Raw genomic sequence first — 21,330 nt, 5'->3', positions numbered from 1 at the left:
ACAACTGTTCATCACCACCTAGCAACGGGAAAGAGAATTTTTCTGCACAATTTACATCTGTTTAACATATTGATCATGTCGCTGTTACCGATTATAGGAGAAAAAATTAATGAATAGTTTGAGTATTTTTTTGTTTCTACATACCAGTCGCTATACTTAAAATTGACAGCGGTAAAGAAAACCTTAATGCGCTTGCGTTCTTGAGTAAGAAGAGTCATCCTACTGTGTAGAGAAAGTTCACAACGTGAGAAATAATTGCTTTTAAACATGGCGGCTCATGCATTAAGACGCGGAAGGACAGCTTCGACGTCTCTGTTAGACGTTTTAGAGGCTACTATGCCGGAGATGACCCTTTCTGAAGAAGAACAATTATTTTTTGAAGCCGTCCGCAGAGGGGACTTGCGTCAAGTGAGAGAATTTTTTAAAAGAAAATCCAGCTCTCTCGAGTCTGAAGAAGGAACGGAAAGACAAGCTAAGGTGGGAAATTTCGCACTTACCCTCGCTGCACAACAGGATAACTACGATTTGGTGAAGTTTTTCCTCTCCATGGGATATAGAATTGAGGAACCGCATCCCCGCTCTTGTTCGTGCGAAGGCTGTAATGGAATGGGAAGCCTAGAGAAAGCTCTATATCGACTGAATGGTTATCGGGCCTTAGCCAGCCCGGTTTATCTCTCGTTGTCGTATCTCGCCGACTGCGAGAAACAGGAACTAACCGCTGAATATACGTGTACAAATGACCCTGTTTATCAAGCATTTGTGCTCAATGGAAAGCTCGAACTTCTCGCCCGGGAGGAATACGAGTTCAAGAAGGATTATTCAAATCTGTCGACTCGCTGTGAAGAGTACGCGGTGGCACTGCTGAATCTCTGCAGGAACATGACAGAGATTGGCTGCGTGATGACCATGCCTTCCATCAAGGGGCTAGCACACGTTCGAGTCAGGACAGCGAATGAGGCTGCGAAGAAGTTGAGTGTTCTTAACTTCGCCATCAAGAACAAGAATGAGAGGGTAAGTTTGTTGTTTTCATTAATAACTGGACTCTCAAGGGCGAAAATCCTTTCGACACAAATTTGTCCCAACAGGTCTCTTAAGCTCAAAGGGATTCGAGTTTGTGGGATGATCGCAACAATAAATGAGAAGCAATGACTTGTTTTGAATTCAGTGTGCGCGGAAAGACTTGTCCCGTTTTTTGTATATCAGCCTTCAGACTCTTTTTTATTGCCGCGTCATTCGCGTGCCAGACCCAGTGTACGAAGCACAAACTCAATTTCGGCGTTCGAATCAGCCTGTTTGAACTTTTAAGTACCATGTGTTAATCAACGTACAGTGCGCGGATACAGGCCTGTACATTATCCGACAACAGAGCGCGGGGCAGTCGCCTCTATTTAGTCAGTCTCAGCTTCTCAACGCGGTAGTTTCAACCGCAAAGGAAAGAGACATTCTTAAATTCATCCCATGCCTCAAACTGAGATCTTTCAAGAGACATATTAAATTGCTTAAATAAATTTAATGCGATTTCAAAATCAGACATCTGTGACTGAAAGTACTTATGCACCGTTTGAATCAACCGACGCGTCAGAGAGGGCTTCTGTAGACTGATTTAGTAAAGAAAAATTTCGTTTAAAGTTTTAACGTTAACATGTGTGAAGATCAAATGTTTGTGATCAATCCGTTTCTAACATAATCGATGCGTTTTGATTAAATCATTTTATACCAGCTATAAAAGAAACACTAACACCTCACGTGTTGCTATGTTTTTTCATTAAACCTGTGCATAGACGTTCACAACTGCATTAAATTTTTTTTGGGAAAAATTGGGGGCTGATTTTAGTATCTTAATAATCAGAATGAATTTAGAATCAATTTGAAAATATAGTGACATTTTCAGTTCGGAGAATTAATGTTTGCAGCGTATTATCGTAATTTAAAAATAACACGGACTTCATTAAAAGGGCTGCCACGTTTCGCAATTATTGAATTGCAAATTTTACCTCGTACAATATTGTTCCTCAGTTACACTTAGCGTTCGTAAATTTTGTAGATACCATCTGTTTCAGCAACGAAAAAAAGCAAAATGCCGTTTAGTTTCTCATTACGTTTGTTTTGCTTCACTTTATCTTTTTTCGCTTTAATTTAAGGCGATCTTGCGCGTACTTTGAAATTATGAATAATGATACATATTCACGTAGGAAATTTGAATGCGGTACAGACAAAATCGCCTTTGGAATATTTTCCCCTGATGACAAGTTAACTTTTGTTTAGTTACAAATGGGGGGGTTTACCATGAAATCAACCAACTAACTTCTTCTTCTACTGTTGAATCGAGTTTGTTTTTGATTGATGATGATAGTAGTAGTAGTAATAAGAATTACAAAGAATGTATCGATCATTTCTATTACGCGTGTCGCAGTACTCACTCATAAAGGAATTATTAATTAAAGAGGCACCCTATGTCACTCAAGTAAGGACAATACGAAGGTTATTTACAAAGCTTAAGTCACTATTCTTAACATTTCTTTGAACTACCTAAAAATGATTTCATTTGCTTTCTTAAAAATGATTTAATACCATTCAACATTGCGCTACATACATTAGCATACATAATCTTACTATCCAATTGCACAGAGTATAGTATAAATAACGCGCCAATAGAGTACAAATATCCTGCGATATTGTACAGTTAGTTATTTTGTACTGGGAAAAGAACCTGTTTAACCGGCTTTGTGCACAACTCTTCTCTTTCTACTTTGCTTTTCCCGCCTTATGAGAGATGGGAAAAATAATTGGCCAAAAAAGAAAATATTTAGATGGTAAATAACTTATTGGACGTTATTGTGTAGTATTGCTTAGTACTGTTAATCGTTGTTACGATTACATTGCCTAAGGGCAAATTCATAAAAATACTAAGCGATACACTCCAAAACATCTTATGATATATATATCGAAGCAAAAGTACTCCTACCAAAGCGTTGTGAATCTTTTATCAAACACTTAACACTATTACCTGATTTGCAGGTCTTTTTTGGATGTAAGTTTTATTTAGAGTACCTGTTCGTGTTGAGCGCTTCGTTTTTATTTCACGGGAATTACGATCTTTTTCGAAAAGCCGTTTGACCGTATAATTTTGGTGAGATCCCTGCGCCTCTCCAAGCATAGATTCCCTGTAATATCGGATTATTAGTTTTGATTCTTCCGTTGGATGTGTTGGCCTTTTCCAGTGTCGTTTTCAAGACAATCAAATTGAACCAGAAAAGACGAATTTTCATTTTAGATGTTGGCTTACCGGCTGAAGATTCGCAACATAATACGGAAACAATCGTGTGCAAGAAATATTGCACTTTGGCTTTGAACGCACTATTTGAATAGTACTAGAAAGTTTATCCATCCACCGACTGACAATAAGTCTACTTAGAAGATAATTGCTTTTTCGAGTTTTTTCGCCAAAATTTGGCAGCCAATGACGTGTAGCTCAAGTCTCTTGTTTACGCTTTCATTTTCTGATCTTAATATCTTCTGATCGAAATCGCATTTGAGCAAGCTGAGTGATAAGGGATTGTAAACGGTTCACGTTAAAAAAAAAAGGCTTAATAAAGTCAGTAAAATACAACCTGTTTTCTTTCGCCAGATTATTCATTATTCACAGAGGATTTCATTTCGAAATACTTGAGTTTGGTGCAGGTCTTCTGGCTTCGTACAGTGACATAATTTAATTTCTTTTCATTACTACTTTAAGATTTTTCTAAAATATGCAAATTGTATCTTATTTGTAATTGCATGAAAGTGTAGCACTTTATTCGTTTATTTATTCTAATTTTTTTACGTTTTTTCAAAACGAGTTTAAGCTTACTATTAAGCAATGCCTGAAGACTTTCCGAAGAAAAAACGACCTCTAGGAAGATTATAAACGACAACTGATTAATTTTGGTTTCTTAGAATCAACTTTCGAAGTTTGTGCTTTTTCATGCACACTTCAGTATTTTCACTCCTTTGGCCTTTTGTGGTACGAGAATGTTGAGGGAATTATTTCTTGACGTGAAAATCCAAAAAGGAAAAGAAAGCTGATTTCGGCAAAAATTTATTTCTTAAAATTTTTTACCATCAGGTTATTGCAGTCCGGCTTATCGGGAAAACCTGTTAAAAAAATTCACTCGAGGTAATGTGGATGAATCAAATGAGTTCAGTGGTTCGAGGAACGGAAAAGATATTTATGTTGTCTTCATGATTACTCCTCTTCTGTTTTTTCGTCGTTTTTTCGCCTTTTTTATGACCATTTTCATTTTTTCACTGGAGCACTAAGACAACTGTGTTTCATCGCGATCGAAATGAAATTTCAGCACGAACAATAGTATATTTTAAACCAGTAGATTAACAAATTGAATGTATGTGTAGGTCGTCAAGTCTATTTAATTTCCTTTTTCTATCTAGATATGATTTTATCCACTTGCAGTTTGAATTTATTTCGTTAATTTGCTGTTTAAGCTGAGGTTGGGCAGCTTCAACATTTCACCGTGGGAGTATTAGAAATTGGGTTAATATCGCTCAGGGAAAACGACAATTCGCGAAGAACTCAACGATATCTCGTGGCTATTATAACAATGGCTTGTATTGTATCGCCGATATATCATTCCAACTAAAATATCATTCAAAGAGCATCGTTAAATCGCAATTATCGCGGTAACATTCGATTATCGTTTGAGTAAATTTGCACAGCACAAATTTGTAGGCGTTGTTCCAAGGCTTATTTATACAGAGGAGGAAGCGTGAGGAGGGAGGGGTTTAGGGGACTCCTTTCCCTTCACTTATTGCTCTTTGATATTTCGCAGAGAAAGTTTCCCAAAACTTTCACTGAAATATATGAACAAATTTATAATAACTATTGCAACAATAATGGAAGGGTAAAATGCAACTACCTTAATCAACCTTTTCTTAAATTTCCGTGAGGTGGTTCAAAATTCTCGCTTTTAAAGAACACATATCTCTTCTAAATTTTTCTCCATAGTTTGTGGCTCATCCGTATTCTCAACTCATGTTAAATGCAGTGCTTTACCTCGACTTCGACAAGAATTGGATTTACCGGAGAAATATCACGAAAACTACCTTCTTTGTTCTTCACACGCTCTTATTACCTCTTTGGTCCATTTTTTACCTTGTCACGCCCGACAATAAACTGTCTCAGAAACTGGCTACTCCGCTGGCCAAATTCATTAGTCATACGGGCTCTTTCTGCTGGTTCTTGTTCATTCTGATTCTCTCCTCAGTTCAAGACAGGCTAGGAATTTCACTCTTGGAAATTTCTTGGATAGGTAAGTAAACATGGACATTGGTTTAGTGCTCATGGAATCCTGTATTTAGTGACAAGAAAACCACTCACTCCCAGCCTCCTATCCTGCCGGCGGGACAAGAAATGAATTTTACCATGGTGTTGCAGCGACAATCGTTGATTAGCTGTTGCACTATGGTTTAGAAATTGTTCTGTCAGTGACGAATTCGGTTGCGCTTATTGTGCCTCTTTTTTTCTTTCCACATTTTGACGTAATCTGTAATCTCTTACTGACAAACGCACGGCCACATGGAAACCATTTTTTTAATTGGATAAACTAGGAAAATTCTTTTTCCTACACCAGACACCATGTGTGTCCCTCGCGCATGCTACTCCTTACTTGTGAGTTCCCCGCGGAAACAAACAAAAAAGCAGTAAGGTAGCTTATGTATGTTTGAATAAAACTCGAGTGGCCCGTTTTTATTTTTCGTTTACTTTCCTCTCAGATATCTTGACCGCTATGTGGGTGTTAGGTCTCATCTTTGAAGAAATGAAAGAGTTCTACAGACAAGGAAGAGAGCGTTACTTTGCCCAATGGTGGAATATTATTACCATTTTAATGTTACTCTTCTTCTTACTGGCGGGCTTATTCTGGCTGTTGGGTTCCTCAGCGTTGATGGTTAAAGATGGAAATTATTCGTTCAAGTACCTCGTCAGAAGTATCTCGAGAGATTCAGCCTTTCGATTCTTGTTTATTTCAAACAGGTGGGTAAAGAATTGCGGAGAAGTATGGAAGGATTGCAATGCTTGCAAATTTACTCATAGAAGGCACTGTGTCCAGCCATGAAGACACTCAGTCATTACTAATAACGCAGTCTTTTCAAATTTTCTGATAAAAAGCCTTTAAACCCGAAAAAATCAGATTGAAAGACCATGAATATTGTAAAACGAAGCACATGTGATGTATTTGCGTGATTGACTAAGTACCTGAGGTGAAGATGACTGGATATTGAAGTCTCTTTTCGCACACTTTTGTGGCTCGGGACTTCACAAACTAAAATTATATTTGACTTTTAATTTTGACTGAGGTTTGAAAGGGTTTAATGACAGAATTGCTTGTTGCAACTTTCACTTGCCTTTTAATTTCTACACAGCATTTTTTCGATGGCGTTCTTGGTAAGTTTTTTCCACTTGTCAAACTCGCTGCAAGTGAACAGTGGCATTGGTCCTCTGCAGTTATCTTTGATAAAGATGTGTCAAGATGTAGGCAAGTTCCTGCTGTTGTTCCTTCTGGTTTTCGTGTCCTTTTCTATGGCCATCCGCAAAGTTTATTCACAATTTGAGCAAATTGTGAATTTATATCCGGCTAAGGAACACTCTCAAAATTCCCATGAATTCTCAGGGTAAGTCACTGGCATTTTTTATCCTTGAGATTCAGTAGCTTAGATTTAGCAGACACTCGCTTCAAATTATCTTCTCGTGTTCCTTACTTGCGGCTTGCAATAGCCCAACAGCGACCCATTGTGTCATTGGCACGGACGGTTAGACCTTATCCCATGTCAACCCACAAAACCTCTGCTAATAGCTTGTAACCGTTATCAATGTACAAGAACTCTAAATGAGTGGCAACTTAAACTGTGTAACCAGGTCAACCTTTGACTGTGAATATTTGCAGGTCGGTTGTGCACTGCGGATTAAGAAATGAATACGAAAGCGATCTGCGCAGTAGTGAAAATAAAGCCTAAAAAGGCTGAATGAGGCTTGAATCTTTTTTCAGGCCTTATTTTCATCTCTGCTTAAGTTAGGTTCATAACTGCGGAGATCGCTTTCATATTAAGGTCCTCTCTGTTGACGATATTATCCTCTTTACTAAACTACCCTTTGAACCGATCGCAGAAATGAACCCTGGAGAACAAATCTGAGCTTGGACACCTCGTTTATGATTTCCCTCTAGTCCCGCTAGAACCCAAGGTTTTTCTGGGCTTCAATTTCTGAAACTTTCAGCATTAATTTATATGTTTGACTGTGAAGATTTAGTTGTAACTTGTCATCCACAGATCAAACGTGAATGAATTCAAATGTTGTTTTTCATAATCTTAGTCTGTCGTGTCACCTTTGTAGATCGTTTTCAATCAGGTAATAAACAGCTATGCATGTGTTGGAACGAGAGAGAAAACTATATGAGGAAGGAGTTAAGTAAGATCCGCACTTGCTCTGCTCACATGACCGCCATTTTATTGTGTCGGTAACTAGTATGATCGCCGAAACGTCCTGTAAAAACGATTTATCCCTTTTCATATTTCCCAATATTTTCGCTCTTATTTTTTCACTCATTTCCGTGACTATTTGCATCCTAAAAAATCTATCAAAATCACCCCCACGGGGAGTATTTGTCGTATCATCAGTTTCTAAACCGATGGTTTAAATCTGCCGCTCGTATGATAATCGGAAATTTTGAAAAATCCCGCGTGTATTTTAAAGCTGTTTCCGCCATTGTTCCAAAGTAGCCATATACGGTCATTGTTAATCGTTAAACAAAGCCTGCTCAACTCTCAGCTGATCTGCTTTTCTTGATACGAGTTTTTTTCTTCGTTTTAGATTCTCTGCTGGCTTGAGGAAGCTTTTTTGGGCTCTGTTTGATAAAACAGATCTTGAAGCATTTGAACTTGAATCGAGCACGTTCTACATAACTCAGACGACTGGAGAGACTTTGTTTGCTATTTTCAATATCGTCGCCATTTTGATCTCGCTCAACATGCTCATTGCAATGATGTCGAACTCATTTCAGCAAATAGCGGTGAGCAACAGTTTTTTAATCCCGAAGACAATCTTATTTATTTAACCATTTACACCCTGGTATCCGTATGCATGTTCTTTATACTGTTCTCTCAAATGACCTTAATATTTGATTAAGATGTAATAATTTTAATGTTGGGAAAATGAGACGATAATCATTATTTGCGATCACAACCACTAACACGGCCAAAGGGACCGTCCCGTGACTTCCCACCAACGGTCTTTGATACACAAAACAGTTATCAGACTGTGACTTTATGAAAGTAGCAACTTATGTTATGCAACATCTCCATAAAATGGAACTAGACACCTCGAACCCAAATTCGGGTGTCAGTTTGGCGTTTTACTTCTCAAAACGGAGCAGCACCATAACCATGTGTTGGTCTGGTCCTAACCAGATTTCAGTTATTTATTTATTTACTTATTGCCAATCTAGGACGATGCTGATATCCAATGGAAGTTTTCCAGAACAGGGATGTGGATGCAGTACGTGGACAAGGGAAGTGTCCTTCCTCCTCCATTTAACCTTCTGCCCAATCGGAAGCATTTTGTTGATTTATGTCGACGTATTAAAAACTGGATCAAGCCTCAAAAGGTAGGCTGAATTTTAAGGATATTTCCGGTTTTACTTGGAGGGCAGTGCTCCTTAACAAATGATTTATTCCAACTGATATCGCTGACCGCGATACTCAACGAACCAGTAGTATTTACGTCATCACATTACCGAGCCCCCTGGTACTAGTAAATTATAACCAAGGGAGTGGTCAAACAAATAATTTCAAATTAGCCGGTTGTGTAGCACAGAGCTTACTAAAAATAACGAACAGGATCACTGTGGAATTGTACACCTTAAAGTCATATACTTTTCCATTGTCTCTAGAACGAAGTATACGAAAAATGCTTTATTAGAAATATTTCCCGGCATAACAAAGTCATGATATCATCTGTAAATTAATAAGGGAACCAAAGTCTCTTCACCAGATAACTTCATACAACTGAAGGTGAAGGTGAAGGACCTGTAAACTCATGATATTTTCTTATTTCTGATTGGTCAGCACAGAATTGTAGTTAAGTCTGCAGGGTTAGCTGATTACATTAGCGACTTGATTTTCATTGGCTGTTGAACTGTCTTATATGGCGTCAAATAATATGCAACTTCCCAATAGCTCGCGGCTCGAGCATTTAGTATGCATATTACTGATCTTTTGTCCTTCTAATACAGATTTTTTTGTATTAGGAGTATTTATTAAATACTCTTGACCAATCAGATCATAGTTAGTCTAATCCATAATAATCTAAGTTTTTAGCAAGAAAACTAAGGTTGTCAGCGGACTCATCATGCATTACGTGCAGTACTGAAAAGTGTATGTTTGGTTCTAGAAAGAGCATTATGACGATTTGGATTCAAGTGAAGGCGATGAAGAGCAAGACGAAGATATGATTGAGGTAATTGTGGTTAGGATTTGGATATTCCTTGTAGGTCTAGTTAAGTTTTGCATGCATGTCCTTATTTGGTACCCATTTCTTTTGGGTGAAAGCAAGGTATTTATATCTGCAGGAACGTTTTACCCGAAAATCAACCTTTCCTTCATTAAAGAAAGATCTATTAATTTTTTTACGAGCGTGAGAAAAAGAACTTCTCTGAATGAGATATCGAATTCTATACCCTCAGATTTTATGCCCTGAAGCTTTACCACTGAGGTGCAGGGAATTCGATCATAAGTTAGGCCGGCCTTACGCTCGGCTACTCCGCCTTTGTGACACTAAAGAGAACAACGCAGATTTACTTCCGCCACGATCGATTCTATGACACTTCAGATATTCACAAAGTCCTAGAGATCATCGTCTGTATAAATAAGTGGCCTTTGTGTCTTGTTACACGTGGATTGCAATTTTAATTTCTCCTTTTATTACACCCATTTTGAAATCACTGGTGGTCCCTGTAATCTGATTGGCTCTAGTTGGTGCGATTTATTCACGAATCGCACCATTTTTTGCTTTAAATCGCATCTTTTTCCCAGCCAATGAGGATACAATAACAACAAAACAACCAATAAGATTTCAAGGCTTGTTTAAAGTAACCAATCAACTTGCAAGAAAATGAAAGACAAAGAGTATCCTGTGGCAAATTTTGCAACTTTTGTTTTCAAAACTCCTATTTTTTCCCCACAAAAAATGAATGAATTTAATTTCAAACCAGCTCAGTACTGCATCAATGAAACATTTGAACTGACCAAGTCCTGTATTAGGGCGACTTCAGAATGGTTGTAAAGAAGTAGTAATTGAACTGAGTGGAGTGCAATTTGGGCTGAAATCATATGCGTGATTTCAAAATTGAACGAGCGCGCAGCGCAAGTTCAATTTGAAATCACAAGAATAATTTCAGACTAAAATTGCACGATTATAAATCATTTCATGGTTTCCGTCTTGATTGAGAGACGTAGTGCCTTGATGGTGAGCGCGTAGGACTCCACACTAAATGATCAGGTTCTGCACTCCAACCACAGTCACTTGTTGTATTTCTGAGAAAGACTTTCTCCTCACTTTCATAGATTATATCTCCGCCTAAGAAAATAAAGTCGAATTGTACTGGCAAACTGTCAGGAAAACTTGACGAAGTGCCAGAACCTGATATGGGCTTTATGTGCCATTAAGGGAGATAAGTTATTCAGTCTCGCAATACTACTTTCTTTTGCTTCCCTTAGCTCGTTTTGATAATTAAGTAACTAAAAAAAAAACAGCTTCAAAGGTGTTTACTCTAAAAGGTTGTTTTTGTCGATTTTTTTGTCAGTTTCTTGTCATCTAATAGTTTGACATTGGCGTTTTACAGCGTGAGAAAATCCTCAAGCTTCTTATCGATCGTTACTTCTTTAACTCGCGTCAAGCCAGGGATCATCTCGTACTCACCACTGCGCTGAAAGCTTTTGGAAGTAGCGTTCAGGTGAGTGACGTTTTAAATCGTGCATCTTCTACTTCATTATGGATTGTTTTTTTTATTTATTTATTCCCATTTATTTAACACTGCGCTCGCTAATATAATCGCTATGGTTTGGTGCCTAAAAATACAAACATAGATTTCAGTTTGTTGTAACATTAATGGTCTAAAAAAATCTTCCTCCCTAACCAACTTCTCGTTCAACTCTGATTGCTAATGTGGCGCATACGCTGATCAGAACACGAAAAACGAACCGGTAAATAAGTAACTCGTTATTTACCGTATTCCCTACGTTATTCAACATATTTTTGCGGCTTACCTGTATTTGTGGTTTAAGTCGTATCCTCTTTTGGTTTCATACGGAATGGAATTTCCTTCATGTTACAATTGAAATTTCCGTTGCCGATAAACAGCAATTTCTCTTCCATAAGCCGCTTCCTTACCTTCTCGTGCAATTACTGTTTTGAGGCGGTATTGCACATCCGCTAACAACCACAAGAGGCTCGGTATCATAGCGACCACACACGAGGGGGGGGCGACTTTGTCCTAATGCATGTGTCCTATCACGTACAGATGCGTTCATTGTATAAGCAGTCAGTCATTATTAAAGGATACTCTAAATGACTTGCAATTCATCCCATTAAGACGGCTCTTCGGTCCATCACGCAAGAGTGGTTGCTTCACGACCTCTTTACAGTATGATCGTCGCAGTCGCAAAAGTGAAAGAGAGATAACAAACATGTTAAGCGAGTAATGCCTTCACAGGACGTTTGTTTCCTTGTCTTAAATGATTTCTCTTCCTAAAAATCTGCTCTCATTGTTTTTTCACTTCAATTTGTCCTTTTTCTGATTTCGTCTCTGATTCTCATCGAGTAACATTAAGTATTAAATCTTCAAAACAGGTTACTCTTGTTAACTTTCCTTCTAACTGTGTATTATATATTTCTCTCTATTGCAGAATGAATCAACAGAGGCGACAGACTCATTTCCAAATACCGGAGAAGAGCAACAGCCTAAAATGCTCGGATGGTTTAGTCGCTTGCAACATAAATAAATTGTTTTTACCAATATATTACACGAACATTAGATTTAGGATATTTTTAGAAGGTTTTTACTTAACTAGTCATTAAGAATGCAAATTCTGGCTTTTATTTACACTTGAAAACAATTTGTTATTGATAGGTTTCTTGACTCTTTGACCCTGTCAATAGTAGGGGGACAAATTTTACCTCAAATCACTACTTCAATGCTCTCACGTTTCAACTCATGGTCACGGAACGAAACTCTTTGCAAATAATGTTTAGAGATAGAAATGCTTTTTTGTCTTACCCGAATATGCATAAACATACATTAAACGTCTTAAAGAGATAAAGCTTTTTACGATAAACAACAAATTAGTGATATAAGTAGCTGCTACATGAGATCTGAATGATTGCAATAGTTGTAATAGTTGCTTTTTGTGACGTAAAAACGTCTAGGAGCACAACTATCACAAAATCAGACAGGCAAGGACTCAACTGTCCATAAATTTGAGGAAATCACTTGTCATCCGCATTCTCCCGCTCCTTCCCACTAGTAAACACACGTACGATATAATTTTTGGATATGAACGGCGGACAGTCGACCACGTTGAACGTTGAGGAAATTACAAACGGTAAGGATGTTGTATTTTCGCCACAACTGAACTCTGCAATAGAAGAAGACGAAATGGATGTCCTCGCGAGTTCAATGAGCGCAGACGAGGAATCACTGTTTGTTGCGGTTCGAAGCGGCAACAAAGAAGCAGTTCAAAATTTGCTCAGTACCAAACGCGTTGATGTCAATTGCCGAAATGCAAACGGTGAAACTGCTCTGCAAACAGCAGTCGAGGAACAAGATCTCGACATCATGCAAATACTTCTCAAAAACAATGCTGAGATCGGTTCGGCTTTGTTTCAAGCTGTCAGGAACAATTCCTTGCAGTGTGTGAGAATTTTGGTGGCTTACGACAAAAGTCGTAAAAGCTTCGGTGCGAAGTCGCTCGAAAAGTTTTCTACCAAAGGAACGGGTAGAACTTTAGGGCGGTTTGACGAATTTCTGACCCCACTCGGCTTGGCTGTGTTAAACGGAAGCTACGAAATTGTCGAATTCCTTGTTAGTAAAGGCTACAAAGTTGAACATCCGCTCACCCGCAAAAGCCAAGATTTCGCCAAACAATTCGAGGAGGAATCAATGATCAGGCTTAAAAATTCTGTTGTGAAATTAAACACTTACCGTGCATTGGCGAGCCCTTTGTATATATCACAATTGTTCTTACACGAAAGCAAAAATTTGAGTACAAGGAATACGGAATATTCAGCCAGTGATCCATTGTTTCGATCTATCGTTTTGAAGAAGAAACTGAAAAAGCTTTCTTTTCGTGAAGGCGAGTTTCGAGATGATTATCGAGCTCTCTCCGCTCAGTGTGAGAATTTTGCAATTCGGTTATTGGACGAATGCAGAAATCTCGAAGAAATCGCCGCCGTCATGGACATGCCGGAACTGGACAAAATGGAAGACGACGCGTATCTGAGGAATAAGGAACACCAACTGCGTGTGCTCAACCTCGCCATAAAATACCAGAATATAAAGGTATGCAAGAGTAAAAAAATAATGTAATTCGGGCAAATAATGTCATTGTAGCAATATCTTCTTCAATTGGAGCTGTATCTTTCTTTGATGCTAAAAGGATCAGCAAGCAGATCAGACTATGTCGGTTGTTGGTATATCTAAAAGATAAACAAGGTTAGTCTCTAAAGAAACCGTTTCTAAAAAAACCTTTTTGTAACGTGTGTTTATAAGCCACCTATTGTAGACGAGGTATTAGTTACTAAAGAAACTGCAGCGCTACGTCAGCGAGCAAGTGAGTCGATTAGTTGGTTATCAAATGTAAGTCGATAAAGGAAAATAATTGACCTTGGCAAATTCTGAAAAGCAGTTTATCAACTCTTATCAACTTATAGTTAAACAGAAACTAAATGTCTCCGATGGATAACTTGAGGACTTGTAATTATCTTTAATAAGCATTGAAATAAGCTTCCAGAAGCTCAAGCTCGCCGTCTGATTATTTTTTATCAGGAATTGTTGACTAAATTCATTGCCTTGAGCGTCAGAAGTAAAAATTTAAAAAACGCTATTGTTCATATCTGTATAATCTCAACGCAAGACTGAGAAGAATGAAGACAGTAGTTTATTGTTGAAACGTGAAAGGGCTTGTAAAGACCCCTGTCACGTTTTGTTGCCAGAAATAATTGAAATCAAGAGACCATTACGCTTAATATAGTCTCTCGTCAAAACACTGAGGTTTTGTAGTTTTGTAGAATATTACTTGAAAGAAAAGGTGTCCGGCTTCAACGCATGAGCGACTTGAGAGGTATTTTTGAATGGCGGGGTAGTCTTGATCCTTCCTTAAGCGTCCTTGACTTTGAGCTTCCTCATTCATACGGAAAGTTTCCACGGAAACGATCATGAGTCGTGTATTTTAGTCCTCGAAAGCTTATAAATCCAATATGAAAATGTTTGGTTCGCGTGCCATATAGTAAACTACTTAAATTAGAAATATGGCCCTTAGGCTCATATCTCCTGTGTAGCTCTCCCGCTCGGTTAGTCATCCGTTTACAAAACAGCCAGATGCATGTGGCTCGCGCAACAAGAACGGAGAGAAGTAAAAACCACCACTTCTGTCTGTGGGCTGTTGTAGCGCACGTTTTCACAAAGTATAGTTTCCTTTCTTAAATACAAACACATTTTCTCGACGAGCACATGGTAGATATTCTGATGCATTCGTAGCTGTAGTTGTTATGACCATAAAAATTGACTTCTGACTTTCAGATATATTTTTTAATGTTTTTTTTTCCAGTTCATAGCTCACCCTTACAGCCAAGTGATGCTCAATTCAGTGGTATATAAGGGTACATCTGGATGGCAGCAAATGCGTTTTCCTGTCAAACTCTTCCTGGCGATGTTGTACACTCTTTTTATGCCGCTATGCATGCTGGTGTATATGCTCACTCCGATCAACCCTCTTACCAAGAAGTTAGAGATACCCTTGATCAAGCTAATGAGCCAGGCCTCCTCTGTTGTCTGGTTCCTAGCTTTGATAACACTGTCTGCCTTCCAAGATTATTATGACTTGTCCTTACGATTGTCGCCATTGAGTAAGTAGACATGTTATCGTTAAGAGAGGAGATAAAAGCCCCAGCAACCACGTTCTTTTAATCTCCTCGTCTAAAACTTTTGTATAGGGGTTAATTTTGGTTACTTAACCTATTATAATCTTCCAAACTAGACAGATATTGACTAAGTTGGAGGGCCGGACGGGAAAGTGTTTGGCTCGAGGTCATCGGATCGAGCACACAAGTGTCCGTGCGTTATGACCGAGAACCAAATATTTTCCCGTCCGGCTCGACCCAACTCAGTCAATAAGCATTTTATCATATGAACAATAAGTGTTGAAGTTTTAGTTTCAACTTTAATGGGATGCGATAGACGGGCATACGCGGAAGTGTCTTCTCCTTAAGTGCACTGAAACGAAAACATTTAGGCTTCTTTAATTGCAGAGGAGGAACCGAAACACAAGCGATAATAATTTGTTTTCAAGAACTGATATATTTTAATGTCTGATTCACTGTTACTCAGAGTCAGCCCCATAATGCTCTCGTTTCTTGTTCACATAGATGTAATTATTGGCATCTGGGTGATCGGAATGACAGTTCAAGAAATCAAACAAGCTCTTCATCAAGGAAAAGAGCGATACTTTTCAGAATGGTGGCACCTGGCTGTAATACCCATGATCATCTGCTACATCATAGCCGCTGTTCTGTGGATTGTGGGCTACGCATATATAGCCTCGGGTTCGGGTGAATGGACCGTGCATGTCCGGGAACTACTGGGTTCCACATCCCTTACCCCATACCACCTGTTGCTGTTATCCAACAGTTTCTACTCCTTTGCAGTAGTGTTGACTTTCTTCGAAGCATCTCACACTCTACAAGTGAACTCCACCCTAGGGCCGCTGCATTTGTCGCTTATGAATATGGGGAAAGACATCATGAAGTTTTTCTTCCTTTTTGCTCTCAATGTATGTGCGTTTGCCCTTGCGATGAGAAAACTGTACTCACAGTACGTGCAGTCGACAGCAGCACATACTAATATGGGAAACAACAGCACCACAACCCATGCTTTTGAAAGGTAACAAATGTAATGATGGTGACGATGATACCAAAGTTAATCTATTGAATACTCTCAAGGTGTGAGTAATGGGGAAAGGGATAGGGGCCATAAACTACGCATCATTCTCGATTAGCTTCGATGGAGATGAAAATTATCAGTTGCAGTTTGTCAAAAATTTCCGCGCTTCTGCGTGTTAGTTGAGTTGATTCAGCTTGTTATAAGCCTCTACTTTTATGGTTAAACAATCATCGGAAACTAGTTTTAAAGCAAGTTACTCCATAGTTAGTTTGGCTTTGTTCGTTAAAGGTTAATTTTAAAGGTTTTCTTTGATGATAAATGGCCTTTTACTGCGATATCATTTTCTTACTTATTTATGAAACTGAGGTGCAATCATGGACAATGAGCATCCAAGCTAAACATAACAGAAATCGAGACACGAGTACAAACATTTTCATCGTAGTGATACTGTGAAGGGGCTACTTCACAAAGTCGCCATTTGAAATTCATACAAATCCTCTCCCTCCTTAGTCATCCAGAATCTGTTTTGGTTTGTTATTTTTCCATTTTGGTTTTTGTTTACCTTAGCAAAGTATTATCAGTTAAAAATCACTTTTCCACAACGCGAAAAATGAGTCGCACACACATTGTACTGCCGGACGAGCTTGGTAGGTTATTTTTATGAAGATTTGTCTAATTTCTCTCGTAGAATCGAAGGAGTATTAAGTACTTTATTCTGGGCCCTGTTCGGACATGCGGATAAGTCAACCTTTGACACGAATAAAAACGCTGAGATCACCGAAATCACTGGACACTTGCTCTTCGCCACTTACAGTCTCGCTTCCGTGCTAGTTGCAATGAACCTCCTCATTGCGATGCTCAGTAATACTTTCAAGAAGGTTTCTGTAAGTATCAGTAATCTATGAGTGCTGCTGAAGTATTAACGTACAGATAGCAAAATCATTCCCATTTTCTATCCGCCGGGAGGGGTCAAGTACTTTAAAGCCAGGGGAGTTGGTTTTATAAGTTTCTTCTTGGGTGTGAACCGCATAAATTCGATGTCTACATTTATTATCAGACTCCATTTATGATAAGTGCATATTATCAGCCCTGTTTGGGATGCGTTGGTCCTAAGGTAAACAAGCCAGGATGTAGATTGAAGTGTCCGGTTAACATTAGGCGGGGGTCATCCGACTGTGTTCCTTTAAAGATGCTTGTAGTTACAGTTTCTCTCTTTACTTAAGGGTAAATTTAAGGGCTGTTGAAATGTTAGGGAAACCTTAGAAAATAATGGGGGGGGGGAGGAATGGGAGTAAATTGCAATTGACTAGCATCCAAACTATTGGAATTAGTAGTATTTCAGACACTTTAACAATGACTGATTTTCTGTTAGCAATGAAATGTAAATATCTCACAAATATTGTCAATACGTAATTTTCACTTGAACATAACCCAGAGTTTCTCTCCTACATTTGACGGTATGAACAATAAAGGGTTTTGGAAGACTGATCAATGTCAATAAATCAATCTATCAAACTACCATTAGTAAATCAATAATATATCCGAGGCTTTTCCTCGAATCCCTTTGCGCATCAGTTTCTTCAGGAGCCATCAATGGATCTCCTCCTTTGTTCTTTCCTTTCCCTATGCGCCAATTAAGTGCATTCGACTGTATTCTTGCAGGAGGAGAAGGATATGAAATTCAAGTTTGCTCGTACCCGTGTTTGGATGTATTACGTCAGTAGGATCAGTCCTCTGCCTCCCCCGTTTAACTTGTTTCCGGTAGGAAAGATCGCTTTAGGAATCCGCCGGCTCGTTACACGGTGCAGCTCAATGGGAGAAGTAAGTAGTAAAGAACAGTAACGGTATAAGCACTTGCACAAAATTTGGATGTTCGTTTCTTGTCTTGTAAACCAAATGAGCCAAGAGTGATCAACATGCAACTTCTCATGGTAATTTTATTTCATAATTTAGAAAATATTTAGTCGGAGTACTCAAACTGATCAGCTGGATGAGGTTGTCCTAATGTAACACTTGATTCTCCTAATTCATATTACAAGGAAATTTATGACAATTAGTAGGGAGAAAAGATGGTTATTTGGTGGGATCTAAAAATTTAAGGCATTCCTTCTCTCCTCCTCTCCCAAGAAATAAGAAATAGTTTGGGATTTAATTAATCCTATCTACGAGTTTTAATTTTTAATTTTTAATTTTATCTTCTCAAGTGTCTCGTCTGCAATGAGAAGCAAGAATCGTCTCCAAAAACCAAGACAAATGAGAAGAGAGTGAGTCTGATTCATAAACTTTATTAGGATTAGCCCATAGAGCTAAAATGACACAGTTATGAACAACTGTAGAGGTATCGGTAATTAGGTACGTTGAAAGACACACTACAATTGATTCCTGAGCTTTTTCTGTTTTTTTTTTTTGAAAGCTTATACGTAACCCTGGCCTACTTTTTCTCCAATGAAACACAGGCCCAGAATGGGTGAGTGATAGAATTGGCCTCTGTCCGAGCGCTTTTCACTTGAAAAATACTAAAACCTAAATAGTTTCATTTGGAAATGAAGGAAACAAGCCAATGAGAACTCGTAAACAGCCTCAAGCACGAAAAACGTCAATGATCAGGTCACGATTGATTTTTTAGACATGCTTCTGATTGGTTGGAACTGAAGCACAACAAACTGTTGCGTAAACCAATCAGAAGGCGCCGTAAAGCAAAATAATCAATGCGACCTTGTAATACGTTCTAGTACTCAATTAAAGATTATCCAAAAACCAGCAATAATCATTACCAGAGAGAAAATGCGCAACATTGTTCAAAACTGATCATTCAAACATCTAGCAGAATTAGTGTCGTTTGGCCTTGGCAGTGACTTGAGCTGAAAACTCAATTTTGTGTTTCGTAGCGTCGAATGGTCATCAAAAATCTAATCCAGCGCTATTTTGATGTGAACGGAAAAACACAAAAAGAGGAGCCTGTTGAAGATCATCCACCTCCAGAAGAGTTACAATGCAAACTGATGGAGGTCACTAATACATTACAGAATCTACAAACCGCGATAAAGCGGTTCCGTCAAAAAACACCAACGGTGAGTCACTTCCAGTTTTAAACACTTTGGGACGCAATTGTATTTTTAAACGAGTGCACTAGTAACATGCTCGGTGTCCGCTGTTTGGTTTTATAACCAAACAGAAATAACTTATTATGCTAGAATAAGCTTCACATTAACTTTCCTTCTTATTAATTTTTTTCTTTAATCATTATTTCAGGAAAAGAACAAGACTGAGAAAACAGAACCGCTCGAGTGATGCAGCTTGTTTTAACAAGTTGATTGCTAAGACAAAGATACATTCGTATTGCTCGCTAAATAGATTTTGAAATGAAAAAGAATTAGTTAATGTAACGAGGAAAATTCTGTGATACAATGCCACTGACTCATCTGGCCACTCTAGCGCATATAAGAAAATACATTTTATGATGTCTACTCGATAATCAAAGTATATCGAAATAGCTTTTTGTCACAAATCGGTTTGTGGAATGGGTGTCGTCCAAACAATGCAGAGTAGCATAAGAAGTCGAATTTTATTGTAAAGCATACAATTTTGCTACATACCATTAGTAAGATGCCGTAAGTAATTTACCGTAACATATTGAAAGTAGTGTAATATGTCGTAAAATAATGTAAATGTAGAGTATTGTGTAGGTAGTGTAAGTAATCGAGAGTAAGTCATCTTACTGTAATAAAGTTTAGTATAACATAGCGCGCGTGCTTGCCTTATAATATATAGATTTAGCCAAACCTAAAAGCGGAGCTTGCATTATTTTTTCCCGCATGTCTCAAGGGCATAACGCCTTGCCCCGGCCCGGACTGGAACCCAGGTCGTCCGACTCGGAGTCCAGTGCACTGACCACTGGACTACTAGACAAAGCCGTGGCCTTGGCGTGCCCGCGGTACAGTTGACCACGCATGTTAAAAGTAGCACCTTGTACGGTCGTACGGTCGTACGGTCGTACGGTCGTACATCCAAAATTAACTTATTTAAGAACATGGCTTATCACGAGTTCCATATCAACCTCACGATCACAACGAAGAAAACGTGATCTCAACCGAAGAAATTCTGATTGTCAAAAGTCAACTGCATATGGCGATTCATTTTTTCTGACAATGTAATTAACAAAAGTTACAATTCAAATTAAACCAGTAAAGCAATGATCGTCCACTAACAGCCCAAGGAGATCAGGAATGGCGCTGCTAAAACTTTTCCCATAATGTACTATCAACCAGAAGTTCGCTCGAGGTAATCATTTTCCCGGTAATGGAGACAACGAAAAAGAAGAACGTGGGGGAACATCTTAACTAGAAATGGACCTTTAACTGATAAAAATTAATTGGGTTTCTTTCTTACATGAAGAGAATTATACCGTCGCTCCTCCTTAGGTATATACAAGCAGCTCGTATTCAATTGGCGAGAGGGAATATGATAGCGAATGGCGTATTTGGTACTTCTAACTGAGATCTACGCAATGTAGATTTTAATGATCGCACATTCTCGCAAAAACCTGAATAATAAGATTGTCTACTTTTGCCTTTCAAAAAAGTTGTTTAATCAAGGAGGGGGATTTTACTCTTGATGGAACCTCTTAACCAGGTATAAAGATACTCTCGGTATAAAGATACTCTTTTCTTATGGGGGAGATAGAACCTTTTTATTTCTAGAATATTATCTTTTTATCCTACGGCCTTCAAACTTTCTGTTTTCGTAGATAATTCATTACAGGCAGGACTTGAAAGAAGTGTAATTTGAGTTTAAAAGGCTTCTTGTTGTGAATAAGCACGATGACTGAGGGCGTGCTTAAAACATAGAAAACGTCTCCCTAAATTATGTAAACTTATTCAGCGGGTTTTCGCATAACTTCGATTTCCTAAGGCCTAACAATACAAAAACTCTGTTGCAACCGTTAGAAGCTTACTGTTTGTTAACACCATTTTTTTTCGTTCTGCTGTTTCTTTCTTTTCTTTTTTTTGTGTATTTTGTTTTGTGAGTTGTTTTTACTTCATGGTATTACCTTTCTACACATTCCAAATACATAAATTGCCTCATTTTCAGTTCGAAAGGATAATCCCTGAAATGTGTAACAATTTTC

The 21,330-nt window shown here is 38.4% G+C and overlaps 2 protein-coding genes across 2 annotated transcripts; both read left to right on the top strand.

The window, feature by feature from the left end:
• Positions 1 to 244: 244 nt before the first annotated feature.
• On the top strand, positions 245 to 12,064 carry LOC131796007 (short transient receptor potential channel 6). Its single transcript, XM_059113653.2, has 9 exons — positions 245 to 1,011; positions 5,003 to 5,306; positions 5,770 to 6,028; positions 6,418 to 6,666; positions 7,862 to 8,060; positions 8,496 to 8,654; positions 9,440 to 9,505; positions 10,890 to 11,000; positions 11,953 to 12,064. Exons 1-9 carry the CDS (start codon positions 268 to 270, stop codon positions 12,046 to 12,048), a joined length of 2,187 nt encoding a protein of 728 aa, XP_058969636.2. The 5' UTR covers positions 245 to 267; the 3' UTR covers positions 12,049 to 12,064.
• Positions 12,065 to 12,416: 352 nt separating this feature from the next.
• LOC131796006 (short transient receptor potential channel 5-like) lies at positions 12,417 to 19,946 on the top strand. The gene is made up of 8 exons (XM_059113652.2): positions 12,417 to 13,604; positions 14,872 to 15,169; positions 15,689 to 16,202; positions 16,891 to 17,086; positions 17,865 to 18,023; positions 18,407 to 18,466; positions 19,091 to 19,273; positions 19,455 to 19,946. Exons 1-8 carry the CDS (start codon positions 12,600 to 12,602, stop codon positions 19,491 to 19,493), a joined length of 2,454 nt encoding a protein of 817 aa, XP_058969635.2. The 5' UTR covers positions 12,417 to 12,599; the 3' UTR covers positions 19,494 to 19,946.
• Positions 19,947 to 21,330: the final 1,384 nt, after the last annotated feature.

The sequence above is a fragment of the Pocillopora verrucosa genome, chromosome 4 (genome assembly GCF_036669915.1).
Source record: "Pocillopora verrucosa isolate sample1 chromosome 4, ASM3666991v2, whole genome shotgun sequence".
NCBI classification, from domain to species: domain Eukaryota; kingdom Metazoa; phylum Cnidaria; class Anthozoa; order Scleractinia; family Pocilloporidae; genus Pocillopora; species Pocillopora verrucosa.
This window is presented reverse-complemented; position numbering and strand designations above follow the sequence as displayed.